Source organism: Rhinopithecus roxellana, chromosome 3, assembly GCF_007565055.1.
Source record: "Rhinopithecus roxellana isolate Shanxi Qingling chromosome 3, ASM756505v1, whole genome shotgun sequence".
NCBI lineage: Eukaryota > Metazoa > Chordata > Mammalia > Primates > Cercopithecidae > Rhinopithecus > Rhinopithecus roxellana.
This window is the reverse complement of record NC_044551.1, coordinates 164,512,620-164,527,877: the sequence shown is the minus strand read 5'-3', so window position 1 is coordinate 164,527,877 and position 15,258 is coordinate 164,512,620. Positions and strand designations below refer to the sequence as shown.

General features: G+C 49.5%; 1 protein-coding gene across 1 annotated transcript in view; it reads left to right on the top strand.

Moving 5' to 3' along the window:
• The window catches only part of GFPT2 (glutamine-fructose-6-phosphate transaminase 2), a 53,109-nt gene that overhangs the window by 17,493 nt on the left and 20,358 nt on the right, over window positions 1–15,258 (top strand). Inside the window, exons 5-9 of the mRNA XM_010375031.2 lie at window positions 4,729–4,787; window positions 5,443–5,577; window positions 7,951–8,012; window positions 11,422–11,501; window positions 12,022–12,139. Coding sequence (XP_010373333.1) covers window positions 4,729–4,787; window positions 5,443–5,577; window positions 7,951–8,012; window positions 11,422–11,501; window positions 12,022–12,139 — 454 coding nt within the window. The remainder of the gene's footprint in view (window positions 1–4,728; window positions 4,788–5,442; window positions 5,578–7,950; window positions 8,013–11,421; window positions 11,502–12,021; window positions 12,140–15,258) is intronic.

Here is a 15,258-nt window from a genome sequence, read left to right as displayed (position 1 = left end):
ACCTCTGACTTCTCAGCCTGCTTCGTCTTCCCAAGAGAATGCAGATGACCCCTCTCCCAGAGATCTGCCAGTGGCCTAGAACTCAGTCAGGAGGCAGGCAGCCTGGTCCAGGGTGCTGCTGGCCTCCCAGGAGTGCACAGGAAAACCATGGCACTTAACCAGGAGAGCTGCTGGCTCCTTGGAACCCAGCCCATGAGTGGAATGAGGCCGCGTGAGGGACTGAGGGGTCTGGGCACTCTTCCTCCCCAAACGATGGAAATGTTGCAGAAGGCTGTGCCCTTCAGGGAAGGATGGGTTCTGTCCTTATGCAGCTAAACCCATCTCTTCCCCGCGGAATAGTCCAGGTGAGGGCAGGGGCTGTACTGGTCTTGATTGGTGCCTGATGTACCGTGGGCCCCAGCAGGAGACCTCAGCAGCCAGGGGCTTAGGGTTTGGAGAAGTAGGGGCTGCAGCCAAAAGCCAAGGGCTCTTCCCAGGTGGAGAGCCCTCAACTCAGCTTGCTTCATGTTTTTAAAAATTGAGAATCACTGTGCATAAAAGTCCAGACTTCTGGCATCCCTTGACAAACTAGAGGATCTGGAAACACTGAGCTGATGGTGAATTGGAGCACCACGGATTGGCAGAGGGCCAAGGTCGCTGCAACTGCTGTCCTTGGTGGGTTTTAGGCTCTCCTGTTCACCCAGTCACCCCCTCAGGCCAGCTCAGAGGTCTGTGTCACTTGCTTGGGGCCCCAGAATGGTTCTCCACGTGTGATTCTTTTAAATGACACCCTTGCCCCCTCTCATGGGGGAAAGACTGGTAGGTCTGTACCTCCTGGTGGCTGCCCTCAGGGGTCTGTGGTCAGCCCCAGGGCGCCGGGTCCCCTGCAGTGGGATGCAGTAGGCATGGAGTGGGAGAGAGGATCTAATCCCTGTCTCCTCCCAGGCCTCCAAGGGCAGGCCGGAGTCTAAGATATAACCTGGGCCTTCCAGGGGGTCCCCCACTCTAGGTGCGTTCTGGTCTGGTCACAACCCCCTGAAGCCCCCAACCTGGACATGCCAAGGGAGGGTGTACAGCATAGAGAGTGATTTCTGAAGTCAGCCGGAACCCCCCAACCCAAGACATCCTGTGGCATCGTGTAAGTTCGTGACAAGCTTAATGTTAGATAGGACCAAATACATCGGAGCTGTTACTGGGAGCTTATTAGCAAGCACTAAGCCTTGACACTTGACAAGTCCCTCTGCGGTTAATCCTGGTGGAAGTCAGGCCACAGGAGAGTAGCACCAGCCTGCTTGGTGCCTCCTACCCACTGCAGATCGGTGGTTCACCAAGGCAGTGTAACTGGGCGGGATGGGCAGGCACCCCCACCATCCACAGAAAGTGCAGTGGTGCTGCTTCTCCCCAGAGCACTCTGCAGGGCGTCAGCAGCGCACCCTGCCCAATTTGGAAGGGAAGGTGTCCCCCAGAGAATGGAAGGAGAGCCCCGTCCACCCCGCTCAGCAGAGCAGCCTGGTGGTATCACAGGGGCCAGGGCTACTCATGCATGCATACACGTGGTCAGAGTCTTGAGGGAGTGAGGTTTTTGCTGGGGCCTGTTCCTTGGTTCTGGCTCACCCCCTGAACCATGGGGCATTTCATCACTGAGGCACACACCCTATATCCAGGAGGAGGACAGCAGACCCCATGGTGCTGAGGACCTAGAATGTACATCTGGCCAGAGCCCAGGTCAGATGCGGAAGCTGGTCCCTGGAGCAGTCATGCTGGCCGAGAAAACACTGCACCCAGACCAAGTGCCCTGAGGTGTTGCCACTTCAGCCACAGTGTTCTGCCCTCCTGAGTGATAACATGAACCTCGTTGGAAAATCCCCCACTTCGGTGCAGACAGTGATTCTCTCTGTGTCCCCAAAGCAGGGAGGCTCCAAGGAGACCCACCCACACCCAAACTTGGACACTCCAGCCCTGACTCAGGATGAGTAATTGAAAAGGAAACAACAGGGCAATAAGCAAAGATTTATAAAATTTCTTTGACAATTCAGCAGTGATAGCTGAAGAGCATGCTTTTAAGGAAGTCTGAACACCCAGCAACTGCACTGAACACCAAGCAGCTACACTGCACACCCAGCAGCTACACTGCACACCCAGCAACTACACTGAACACCCAGCAACCACACTGAACACCCAGCAACTACACTGCACACCCAGCAACTACACTGCACACCCAGCAACCACACTGCACACCCAGCAGCTACACTGCACACCCAGCAGCTACACTGCACACCCAGCAACCACACTGCACACCCAGCAACCACACTGAACACCCAGCAACCACACTGAACACCCAGCAACCACACTGCACACCCAGCAACCACACTGCACACCCAGCAACCACACTGAACACCCAGCAACTACACTGCACACCCAGCAACCACACTGAACACCCAGCAACCACACTGAACACCCAGCAACTACACTGCACACCCAGCAACTACACTGCACACCCAGCAACCACACTGAACACCAAGCAGCTACACTGCACACCCAGCAACTACACTGCACACCCAGCAGCTACACTGCACACCCAGCAGCTACACTGAACACCAAGCAGCTACACTGCACACCCAGCAACTACACTGCATACTCAGCAGCTACACTGCACACCCAGCAACTACACTGAACACCCAGCGGCTACACTGCACAAGGAAATGACACAAAGATTTTGCAAAGACAACATGGATTCTAGGAAACAAATTAATGATAGGATCATAGACTGAGATGAAAGAAAGTGTGATAGAATTAAGAGAATAATGTAAAGAAACAATATCACCGGCCAGGCACGGTGGCTCACGCCTGTAATCCCAGCACTTTGGGAGGCCGAGGCGGGTGGATCACAAGGTCAGGAGATGGAGACCATCCTGGCTAACACAGTGAAACCCCGTCTCTACTAAAAATACAAAAAATTAGCCTGGCATGGTGGCGGGCGCCTGTAGTCCCAGCTGCTGGGGAGGCTGAGGCAGGAGAATGGCGTGAACCCGGGAGGTGGAGCTTGTAGTGAGCCGAGATGGCGCCACTGCACTCCAGCCTGGGCGACAGAGTGAGACTCTGCCTCAAAAAAAAAAAAAAAAAAAAAAAGAATATCACCAAAGATATTAAACAAAATGGAGAAGGGGATGGATGTGGAGCCAGTTAATATGGGTAACTGGTGTGCACAAGAAGCGATCAGAACACAGAGCAGTAAAAATTAAATAAATAAAAAGAATAGAGCTGAGCTGTGGTCAGCACATCTGTTGAAACTGGGCTTTTCTTATTTAAGCCCTCCCATTTTTGAGTGTGACCTCACATAAACAACCAATACGATTTTTTTAAATAGAGGAAATCATGGTGAGAATAAAGAAAAAGTATAATGGAAAAGATTTTTAAAAATGCTGTGGGAGAAATCTTTCCTGAGCTAAAGGAAAACTTGAGTTGGAGATTCAAAGAAGGGATCAAAAATACTCAATAGGCCGGGCGCGGTGGCTCAAGCCTGTAATTCCAGCACTTTGGGAGGCCGAGGTGAGTGGATCACCTGAGGTCAGGAGTTCGAGACCAGCCTGGCCAACATGTGGAAACCCCGTCTCTACTAAACCCCGTTTCTACTAACAAAATACAAAGATTAGCCAGGCATGGTGGCGGGCACCTGTAATTCCAGCTACTCGGGAGCCTGAGGCAGGAGAATCGCTTGAACCCGGGGAGGCTGTGGTTGCAGTGAGCCAAGGTCTTGTCACTGCATTCCAGCCTGGGTGACAGAGTGAGATTCCGTCTCAAAAAATAATAATAATAAATAAGATTTCACAGGGATGCTTTGAAAAAAAAAGTGGTCAATATTTATGAAGCGTATCCAACATCTAGACACCTCCTGGTGGAATTATTGAACCTCAAGGGCAATAGGGAATCTTTCTGTCCTCTGGGAGGAGAGGGAAATGGGGCTACTTGCCCAGAAAAATTATCGGGCTGGCCTTGGACCCTTCCCTCAAGGTACTCATACCCCCACTCTTTATTGAGAAAATGCAGTGGGGTGGAGGCAGACATCCCTCACCGCAGCCCACCCCGTTCCGGCCCCTCCAGGGTCAGCGGGAGTGCTACCTGTGCAGGAAACCACCCGTGAGTGCAGCAGGCCTGGGGGAGGTGGGAGAAGCTGCAGCCGGCAGATCCCGCTGTGCAGGAATGTGGCTGAGCCTGGGGATGCCAGAACTTCTGGGATTTTTCCCCCAAGGAAACTAGGATTTTAAAGTGAACCCTCAGAATTTTAAAAACTCAAATACTTTTACAACACAGTGTGGGTCCAACAAAGCACGGGGCTGGACTGTTCTTTGCGACCTCTTTGTGCCTAAAGCCAGTTGAGACTGCCTGGAATCATTTCTGGAACGAAGCGTTCATCATCCCCATGGGACACGAACCCCAAAGCCTGTTGGATACAATAGTAGCACACGGGAGAGTTCGCTGCACAGTCAGGCTGGTGGCTGCCAGTCACTGAACGAAGGAGGTGTATCTCCTCGGGTTTCCATTGTAGCAGCCGCTGCCCTAGACATCCCTGGTACTAATACCCGGTTCCATTGTAGCAGACGTCAGTGCTAATCACTGTAAACAAAGCGTGCTTAACAGAAGTCTTGAGGCCTGGAGTTTGCTGAGAGTTCTCAACCTTGAAATCATCTCTCTTCACATCTGACGTGAACTTCCTTCCCAATAGCATTCCTCTCCTAACTTTTTTTTCAGAATTTGTTGTCATCCACAATGGGATCATCACAAATTACAAAGATCTGAGGAAATTTCTGGTAAGATGCTTCCCCTAGGTGATGTCTCAATCTGGTGGGATTGGTCTCCCCAGAAACTTGACAACCAGCTCATTCCCTTGCGGAAACCAGTGGGAACTGAGCCTCATACTCAGCCACGTCACCATGTTGAGCAGGAACCTCTGCCTCGGCTGAGCCAGGCCCTGCAGATTTCGTTTGAGGAGATAACAGGGCATTAGCGTTTATCTCAAGGGCCACTGCAGATTCCCAGAACCAAAATAACAGGAACTTTGTTTTATTAAACTGTCTGCATATATAACACAGCGACTTGTATACCAGCGGAGTTGGGGCAGAAAGTTAGAGAGTGAATGTCTAAAGTTTGAAAGGCTTTGTGGTGTTAGTTGGGATGTGGGTGGATTTGACTCAATGTATTTTATCATTTTGACTGCTGTTATTTTGCAATGTCCAGATTAGTGGCAAGGGCGAGCTTCTGAGGTGGGGTGATCTCAGGGCCTCCCGGAGTGACTCAGAGGTATTTGGCTGTGTGATGCTGGCAAACATTTTTCGTCCCTTCCCAGTTTTCCTTGTTCTCGATTTAAGTCACTCCAAGGGCAGATCACCAGGGAGGAGAGGGAGTTGGCCAGGCAGGCATTGTGCAATGACCAATCTCTCACACTGTGCCGACTGCATATTCCAGGAAAGCAAAGGCTATGAGTTTGAGTCAGAAACAGATACAGAGACCATCGCCAAGCTGATTAAATATGTGTTCGACAACAGAGAAACTGAGGACATTACGTTTTCAACACTGGTCGAGAGAGTCATTCAGCAGTTGGTGAGTTACAAATCCCATCTGACTCATTCCTTCGTTCTTTCATTAAAAACATTTTTTTCAAGCAGCAAGTGCCAAGGAATCCTTCATTTTTTGTAAACGCTTATAGACAAACTTGCACAAAGTCCTGAGGATAAAGGACAGCTCATGTACAGCGCCTCACCTCAAGATGTGACACTCTTGTAGAACTGGAAGACGCTCTGTGGTTTGGGAAGTGAACATCAAATAGAAAGTGACCTGCTTCACTGTGACCCCTCTGAAATTGTGCCTGGCATTAGAATCCGTGGCTTTTTATGATGCCCACATGAACTTGGTGGTGGTGTGCAGGGAGGGTTGTGGGTGCAGAGAGGGTTGTGGTACCAAGGGAGGAGGTATTTTTAGTTTTTTTTTATTTTGAGACAGAGTCTCAGTCTGTTGCACAGGCTGGAGTGCAGTGGAGTGATCTCGGCTCACTGCAACCGCCGCCTTCCGGATTCAAGCCATTCTCCTGCCTCAGCCTCTGGCGTGGCTGAGACTCCAGGCACGCGCCACCACACCTGGCTAATTTTTGTATTTTTAGTAGAGATGGGTTTTCACTCTGTTGACCACGCTGGTCTTGAACTCCTGACTTCAAGTGATCCACCTGCCTTGGCCTCCCAAAATGTTGGAATTAACAGGCGTGAGCCACCGTGCCTGGCCTGTTTTTGTGATAGGCGATATCAGAGCATGTCTGTATGTGGAACGGAATGGCCCAAAAGAGGGAGAGAGAGAGAGAGAGAGATTGGGGACATTGCAGAGGACAGGGCCCAGGGAGCAGAAGCCCCTGAGAAGGGAGCACACACTGGGAGTATTGTCCAAGGGGAGACCCTTACACAGAGGAGGAGGTGGAGCAGACACAGGCCCATGTGGGACAAGGGAGGACGAGAGGGGTCCAGGCCTCTCAGAGTCCATCCTCTCAGACAGCAGTGCCACCCAATAGCTCCCCCAGGGCTGAGGCCACCTGGACACTGGCCCAGAGTCCGGAACATCTGTCAGGCACCACCCTGTAGTTTAAAATGTATCATTCTTGAGCAGGTGGTTTCAGAGTCTGATTTAGAAAGTAAGTCTACAGTTGAAACCCTTTTTGTCCTCTAATTCCCGTTATTGGAGGTCCATCATTTAGAGGACGTGTTTATAAATAACAGCCTATCCCACATTTGATGTGCTGGATAATGTGCAGTGAGCCAGTTAGGTATTACAGCATGCTGTTTCTTCTTTTCCATTTTTATTTTGAAATTTCAGAAATACCTCACTCATAATGACACTTTTAAACTTAAGACTTTTCCTACCTGGGACAGTACAGGGTTCTTTTTGGCAGAGAATGAGCAGTGTTTTCTATTCAGTCCGATTTTGTGGTTGACAGAAGCACCAGGGTCTGCCTGAAGCCCCCTGGTTTGTGGCGGTTTGAAAGCCCCGCTGAGGCCTGGGGACGCCGACTCAGGTTCCTCTGGTCTTGTAGCTGAGTTGGCAACCTGGACCCAGCACACTGACCACACAGGGCCTGGGGCTGCCCGTGGCTCCCACACTTGGAGGATTTCATGTGGAAATTCAGATTTGCAGCTGGTTATATATAACTGAGCTCTGCTAGGGTTGTGGTAAGTGAGTACAGGCTGGTCAGGACATAGGGGAGGAATTTACACCAAGAATTTAAGTCGGAAAACCATCTGGATTCTTGTGTTAGGAGAATTGGATTCTAGTTCTGACTTTGCACAGACTCACCAGCTGAGACCCAGAGGGCGAGTGACAGAAATGTTCACGGAAGTGATAATAGCAGTAACGATAATAACAACCTGGCCTTCTCTCGGGCCCCGTGTGCCAGGCTCAGTGCATTGGCCTATCATCACAGAAGCCACACCAGGTGGCACTGTTGTCACTTCCTTCACAGATGAGGAAAATGGGACCAAAGAAGGCTAAAGGGTTAGCCCAGTTAAGGGATGGAGCCAGGACTTGAACCCAGGCCCTACCGTGTGTTGAGTGAAAGTGCAGTTCACAGGGGCTGAGTAGGTGCTGTCCCTGAGCAGGGCAGGGCAGCCTGGCCCCAGCTATCATCTCCTGTGACTCTCACTGCCCCTGTCCGCCCAGCTGGCACCCCTGCCATGCTCCCTGTGGGCCTGGGCAAGCATGCTGCACGTTACTCACCGTGGAATTCACACTTCCGGTTCGTGGTACTTCCCATGGCCCCGTCTGTTTTGCTTTTCCTCGTGATGTCACCCCAGATGCGCTGTTCTGCCCTCAGCTCCCTGACGGACCCCAGGAACCTCCCACCGTGAAGAGGGGCCCAGGGGGACCCTGGCTGTGGCCAGGCCGCAGAGCGTGGCTGCTAGAACGAGTTGACCCTCACTGTTTGTGTGTTTTCAGGAAGGTGCGTTCGCGTTGGTTTTCAAGAGCATCCACTACCCAGGAGAAGCTGTTGCCACACGGTGAGGCGGAACACACCGGCACTTCCCATAAGAAAGAAATAAAATAAAATCACTTAGCTGGAGGGAGAAGGGAGAAGTAGGGCCTCTGGCAGGCTGGAAGGCGCTTGTGGTATCTAAAGGACAACTGTGGTTCAGTCCCGGGGACCGTATTCCCCCCGCCCCCCCAGTGGCTGGTGGTGCTACACTTCTGAATTTAAAAAAAAAAGTTGGATTTGTATTTGAAATCTCCACAGATTTTTAGAGGTGGGCAACAGATTCCACTTATAAGTACATTTGTACAAACGGGGCAGATCCAGGTTTTGTGGGGCTTGAAGCCTGTACAATATGGGGTCCCCCTTTAAGAAAAAGCATGCAAAATTATGAACATGAAACTAGGGAGCAAAGTGAATATGGATTTAGATCCAGTACAGAAGAGGCCTTGAAGGCCCAGAGCTCAAGCTTCACCTTCACAAAGGAGCATCCCAGGAATCAGCTCAGAGAGCCTGGTTGCCCCCATGTGTCCCTCTGTTACGTGGGCCCCCAGTGCTGCACGGATTTACAGAAGCAGATTAAGTGCCATCCTGTTTATATTCAGATGGGTTGATCATCCATCCATCCATCCATCCATCCATCCATCCATCCATCCATCCAACTATGCAACTAATACTTGCTGTGCACTTACTGTGTGCTGGGCCCTGGGGACTTAGTGGCATCTGACCTGGTCCCTGCCTTGCAGGGCTGAACGGTTGTGCAGGAGGGCAGAGAAGGGCAGAGGATGGTGATGCTCTATGCTGGACCCCAGCACAGGACATCACCTTACCTGGCAGGGGGCAGTGGCAGGTAGCCCCAGGCAGGGGGCTGCCTGGGTCAGGCAGGCAGTGGGAAGAGGAACCAGCATGAGCATAGGCAAGGGGCCCAGAGGGAGTGGGACCTCCAAGGATCCCCGTTGGCAAGGTGGGGGCGTGGTGCAAGGCATTGGTGGGACGGAGGCATTCCAGGCTCAGTGTGTGTCTACTGACACCTGCTGTGTACCAGGCACGGGAGGTAGTGGTGAGCAAGGTGGTAATGGACACCGCTCCAGGGCCTCAAAGGCTGTGGGGAGTGGAGGGGCGGACAGAGGCCGGCTCTAAATGGCCTCATTGCCCTGTGGGCTGCGGACTTCTTCTGAAGCCCAGGGGAGCCATCTGGAATGAACCTGTGGCCTGGGAGACTGGGCCGGAGAGGGTGAGGCTGTCTCTCCCAGACTGGCATAGTATCTCAGCAGGGAACAACAGGAGTTAATCATCATTTTTTAAACCTTTTCTAAGACTGGAACTAATTTGCCATTTGGAATTTAATTCCTTCAATTCATAAAATTATAAAATACCAGTTGGTTCGTATCAAATTTAGAAGCCCTTTTTAAAATCCAATTTTATTGTGATTTACTATTCTAATGAGCTCCGAAGAAGGTAGCGTGAAGAAGCAATAAAGCCTTATTTTTCAAAATTGCCTGTAGCTGAGGGCTCTGCAACCTCCAGGACGGTCTTCGGGTTGTCTTGGGAGAATTATGTCTCAAGGTCTAGAGAAACAGCAGAGCTCAGTCTACAGCAATAAAATTTGGTGGAGTCATTTGCCAAGAAAATTAGATAACCACCTACTTTCTCACTGCCATTATTGTAAACTATTTACGCTAGTTCCCCACTGGCCCCAGAACTATGTCTCAGATTTGCTTTAGACAATAAATGATTAAAATATTCAAAGTGTTCATAGCATCTTCCTCAAAGCCCCAGACTTTGTCCCCCACTTTGAGAAGTCCTAAGTGGGGTGGAAACAGGCCAACGTGACTGGAAAACAAGGTCTGTGATTGTTGAAGAAAAATTTAGGAACTGCGTTGAGTTAGGCTAACAGATGATGGATGTATGTGGGCTGGATTCAAGCGGATAAGCAAGCACTTCATTAGTTCATTGATCTAAGTTAGCAAGAAATCGCTTAAGGTGAGATGTTACCGGATTGTATTCTAATTCATGTGTTTGCAACAGCTCTCTTAAATTGTCTTATTACAGTGTTTGTCTGTGCTTTTTTCTTATTAGTAAATTAACGTCTAGAGGGGAAAAGGCACACATCCTTTAGTAACTACTGCAATTTTACCTGCCTGGTTTCTAAGAACTGCAGGTTTAGAGTGTATGCATTACCAGAGTGAGCCACTTATTTCCGTGCACACCCACGGTAAATTTTATTTGCATGTTGTAATTTATAAGAATGAGCAAAGGATGAGATTTTGGAAGCAGGATGTCATTTAAATCATGAGATCTTTTTATTTATTTATTTATTTAGACATGGAGTCTCGCTTTGTCACCCAGGCCGGAGTGCAGTGGCGTGATCTCAGCTCACTGCAACCTCTGCCTCCCGGGTTCAAGTGATTCTCTTGTCTCAACCTCCCAAGTAACTGGAATTACAGGCGCCTGCCACCATGCCCGGCTAATTTTTGTATTTTTAGTAGAGACAGGGTTCCAATATGTTGGCCAGGCTGATCTCGAATCCTGATCTCGTGATCCGCCCGCCTCAGCCTCCCAAAGTGCTGGGATTACAGGCGTGAGCCACCGTGCCCAGCCAAATCATGAGCTCTTAATCACATTCACCCCTAGAAGTTGTGAATCAGAAGGAAATACCTACAGCTCTTTCCTGAAGATCCCCTGCCGAGGGGCTCAGAGAGCCGGCTGCAGTGGCTGAGACAGTGACGCCCGGACAGGAGGCCTGAGTGAGGGCCCCTCACATTGGCCAGCTGGAGACTCCCTGAGATTTTGCCTGTGACAGTCATTGTCCCCTTTATGATGAAGTCTACATGGTACAGGGTGACGATTCTAAACTTCATCCGTGGGGTGTCACTTAGGCAGAGACAACCACCCAAGAAATCGCCTTATGTCACCTACAAAGGAGAGAATATACAAAAGTCAGTCCGACCAGTGCCCACTAATGCCAGAGAACTGGGCTGGGGAAGGGAAGGAACAACAGGGGGTCTTTGGGCAGATGGTGGGTGCAGAGCCCTATCGTTAGAGGGATGTGCTGCGGCCTTGGCTGGGTGGAGACCCAGAGTGCCCCGTGGCCCACCAGCGCCTCGTCCGCTGCCAAACGCTCAGCCTCAGCCATCTAACCGTGTGGGTTGGTTACACGTGGGGACTTGACTGGACTGGAGGAGGCCCGGCCTAGGAGGGTGGGAGTGGGACAGGTTATCAGGCTTACTGGGCAGGGGGGTGATGCCAAGTCAGGGACCTGAGACTCAGGAGCTGGCCTTTCCATCCTGTGCTCCAGGCATCCATCCTGTGGGACCTAAACAGGATCCTCCGCCCCTGGGAAAGGGCTGGATTTGGGGATCCTACCTCAGATGCTGGGCAGACACCCAGCCCTGGGTGTCAAAGGCGATGGGTAATGGGATGCCTCCTTCTCCCTACAGGAGAGGCAGCCCCCTTCTCATCGGAGTCCGGAGCAAATACAAGCTCTCCACAGAACAGATCCCTATCTTATACAGGACGTGTAAGTTTCTCAAGAAGTACTGGAATGGCACAGCAGCTGCCTGGCGTCGCAGGACTCGGCAGCTGCTCTGGCACAGGGCACAGTCAGCTCCCCTCTGAGGCAAGGAAGCCCCACTCTGAGCCAGACCCGACAGGCGCACAGCTCCAGGTCTAAAAGGTTTTTGTGCAACTGAGACTTGGCTCCATTTTTTAAAGCTTTTTATTATGGACGTGAATTTATCATGATTTTGTATATTGTCAAACATACACAGAAGTGCCGTTGTATGACAGCAACTGGGCTTTGATTTGAGTGCTTCTTTGGTTTGTTTTTGTTTGCATTCCTCTCACACTGTAGCCATTTAAATGCTTCTGCAGTGGTACTGTGCTATTTGGGGATCTTTTACGCGATTTGGCTGACACAGCCAAAGCTAAAAATTGCAAATTTCTCCCACACATATTCAGAGGGGAAATTGGTTCCTTGCTGCATGTTATGTAAACAAAACATCCCAGTGGGATTTGCAACCCATTCCTCCATTTGCTAGGCACTCTGGAGAATGTGAAGAATATCTGTAAGACACGGATGAAGAGGCTGGACAGCTCCGCCTGCCTGCACGCTGTGGGCGACAAGGCTGTGGAATTCTTCTTTGCTTCTGATGCGAGGTAACGGAGCCTTCTTCTCTTCCCTTCCTGGGATTATGTAATCAAAGAATGCCTGTCTAAGTACTGCCGGTTCTTACTCATCCTTCCATGTGAGCTGTCGTGGTTCAGCACGTCGCAGGGCCAAGGAAGAGTTCAGCCATCCCTGGCCCTGGGCTTGGAGTCCTTGTCCTAGGGGCACCTGCATGACTGGTAGGCAGCCCTGGTGGCCAAAGGCCAGACACACTGGTGGGCACAATGCTTCGAGCCTGCACAAAATGAATGGGTTAGTTGCCAATGTTGTGAAATTTGGAGATTTCACAGAAAAATCTGAATCTCTAGCTTCTCTGGAAGAACTACCAGATCTGGGCACGCCGTGCAGCCCCCTCTCGGGTGGCAGGTGTCTGGATCTGCTCAGAGGCTGCCCCCTTTAGATGAGACAAGTGTGTCTAGACCTTGGTCCCTCCCACGCGCCTCCCTGCCTTTGCCTGGGTTGAGACCATTTGTGAAAGACAGAGCGAAGACATAGGGAGTTTTTCAATTGATTCTGAAGTCCATGCTCTCATCAGTCCACCAAATGATGATTTTGAAATTTGAGAAATTCTGCTTTATACTCATTTCAGGGGAAAAAAAAAAGCTATACACACAGGCACACACACACACACACAGAGAGAGAGAGAGAGAGAGAGAGAGAGAGAGAGAGAGAGAGAGAGAGAGAGGGAGAGAGAGAGAACCAAAGCACTTTCCTGCCATTTGAAGTAGAAAAACCACTATAATAACCTCTGGTACCTTCTTCAGAGACCCAAAGGCTTGGGCGTTTGTTATGTTTCCATTTGTGATGGGTTTTCTCTTTCCGACCAGTATCTAATGGGGCCGTGCTGTGAGGCGGGGAGGACACCAGGTCAGGTCTCCTGGGAAACCGGAGTGACAGGGAGGCAAGGCCTGGTTAAACGCACAGCCAGCATCATACTTAACACTGAGGTTGGGGCAGCGTTTCCAAATGGTGCTCCTTAGAACACGCCGAGAATACCCGCGAGACGCTGGTGTTATTTCAGTGATTCTAAAACCCAGAGAATTGTCGATTTTGGCATTGTACCATTAGAATTTGTTGAAGCTTTTATTTCTTAGAAGTTTGTCAAATAATTGTGATCTTAGCGATAAATAGTAACTTATATTCAATGAAATATGATAGGTGTTTCTTTTTTTATTTTTATTTATTTATTTATTTTGTCTCGCTCTGTCACCCAGACTGGAGTGCAGTGGCACAGTCTCGGCTCACTGCAACCTGCGCCTCTGGGTTCAAGCGATTCTCCTGCCTCAGTCTCCCAAGTAGCTGGGACTACAGGCGCCCCCCTACCACGCCTGGCTAAGTTTTTGTATTTTTAGTAGAGACGGGGTTTCACTGTGTTGGCCAGGATGGTCTCCATCTCCTGACCTCATGATGCACCCACCTCAGCCTCCCAAAGCGCTGGGATTACAGGCGTGAGCCAGCATGCCCTGCCAGATGTTTCTTTTCTTTTTTTTTTTTTTTTAAAAAAGGCATGAATGCCTGAAAGGAGAGGAAATAATTATTTGTAGGGAATACTATCTATTATACATTTTTAAATCCAGCCAAAAGGCTGTTAGAACTGATAGTACTAGCAGCTGGGAGTAAAGGTGTGGAAATCCTATATCCTGGCGTTAGCCACTAAGCTGTATATGGTTCGAGTGGGACCATGTCCACCCTGTTCTCAGGTGTCACCTCACATGACCAGGCACGAGGCAGTCAGCAAACGTTAAGTGAACCAAAAAAGCAATACTGTTCACCATAGCTGGAAAAAAAATGCTTTAATTAAATTCCTTAGAGTAAATTTTAACAAAAATACTCCAGAACATATTTGGAGAAAACTACAGAAATTTACCATGAGGAAGTAAGAGATTTGAATATAGGAAGAGATTCCACATTCTTCAGTAGGAAGGCTTAATATTCTCATTTTTTTTTTTTTTTTTTTTTTTTTGAGACAGGGTCTCAAAAAAGTTGCCCAGGCTGTCCTCAAACTAACTCCTGAACTCAAGGGATCCTCCTGCCTCAGCTTCCAGAATAGCTATTTTCAAAAATTACAAGTTGTTTTTTTAAAAATATTGACTCTTTCCCAAATTAATGTGTGAATTCTGTGTTGTAATTCAGACCCTCCAGATTCTTTTTTTTTTTTTTTTTTTTTTTTTGAGATGGAGTCTGGCTCTGTCACCCAGGCTGGAGTGCAGTGGCACAATCTCGGCTCACTACAAGCTCCGCCTCCCAGGTTCACGCCATTCTCCTGCCTCAGTCTCCTGAGTTGCTGGGACTACAGGCATCCGCCACCACGCCCAGCTAATTTTTTGTATTTTTAGTGGAGATGGGGTTTCACCATGTTAGCCAGGATGGTCTCGATCTCCTGACCTCGTCATCCACCCGCCCCAGCCTCCCAAAGTGCTGAGATTACAGGTGTGAGCCACCGCGCCCGACTCGACCCTCCAGATTCTTTTATTTATATCTTTGGAACTTCAGGAAGTGATTCTGTCACATGTAAGGTAGAGACAAGAAAGACAACATAATGCTGAGAAAGAGGAATGGTGGGTGGCCCTCCCAGATGTGAGTGCGCTGTCCAGCTTTTGGGCAATGGTGGCCAGTGTGTGCAGGGCATGGTATGAGGGCCTCGCCAGGATCCCATCCAATAATCACGACCGACCTCTGGGGAAGGCACAACTCTTTCCTGTTTACAGAGGCGGAACTTGAGACAGGAACTCCAGGGGGTGATGTGTGTTGCCCACGGGCACAGGACTGGCAAGAGACAGAGGCCCTGAGTGCACCTCAGACCTAACTCGTGGGCCAGTGGTCTTAATGACTAGATTACATTACTACTCATTTTGGACATAAAATAATTATATTTAAACAAACATATGTACTTGCACACATAAATATAAACACACATGCATCATGCATTGTTGGTTGGCTAATGCTACAATGTAAGCAGTGTTGATCTCTTGGAGATAGGATGGGGCCATTTTCACTTCTTGTCACTCCATATTTCTACTTTTTATACAAAAAAAGTATACTTTTAGACAGAGTTTTGTATAAAACTGTATACTTTTATGCAAAACTCTGTATACATTTATGCAAAGTA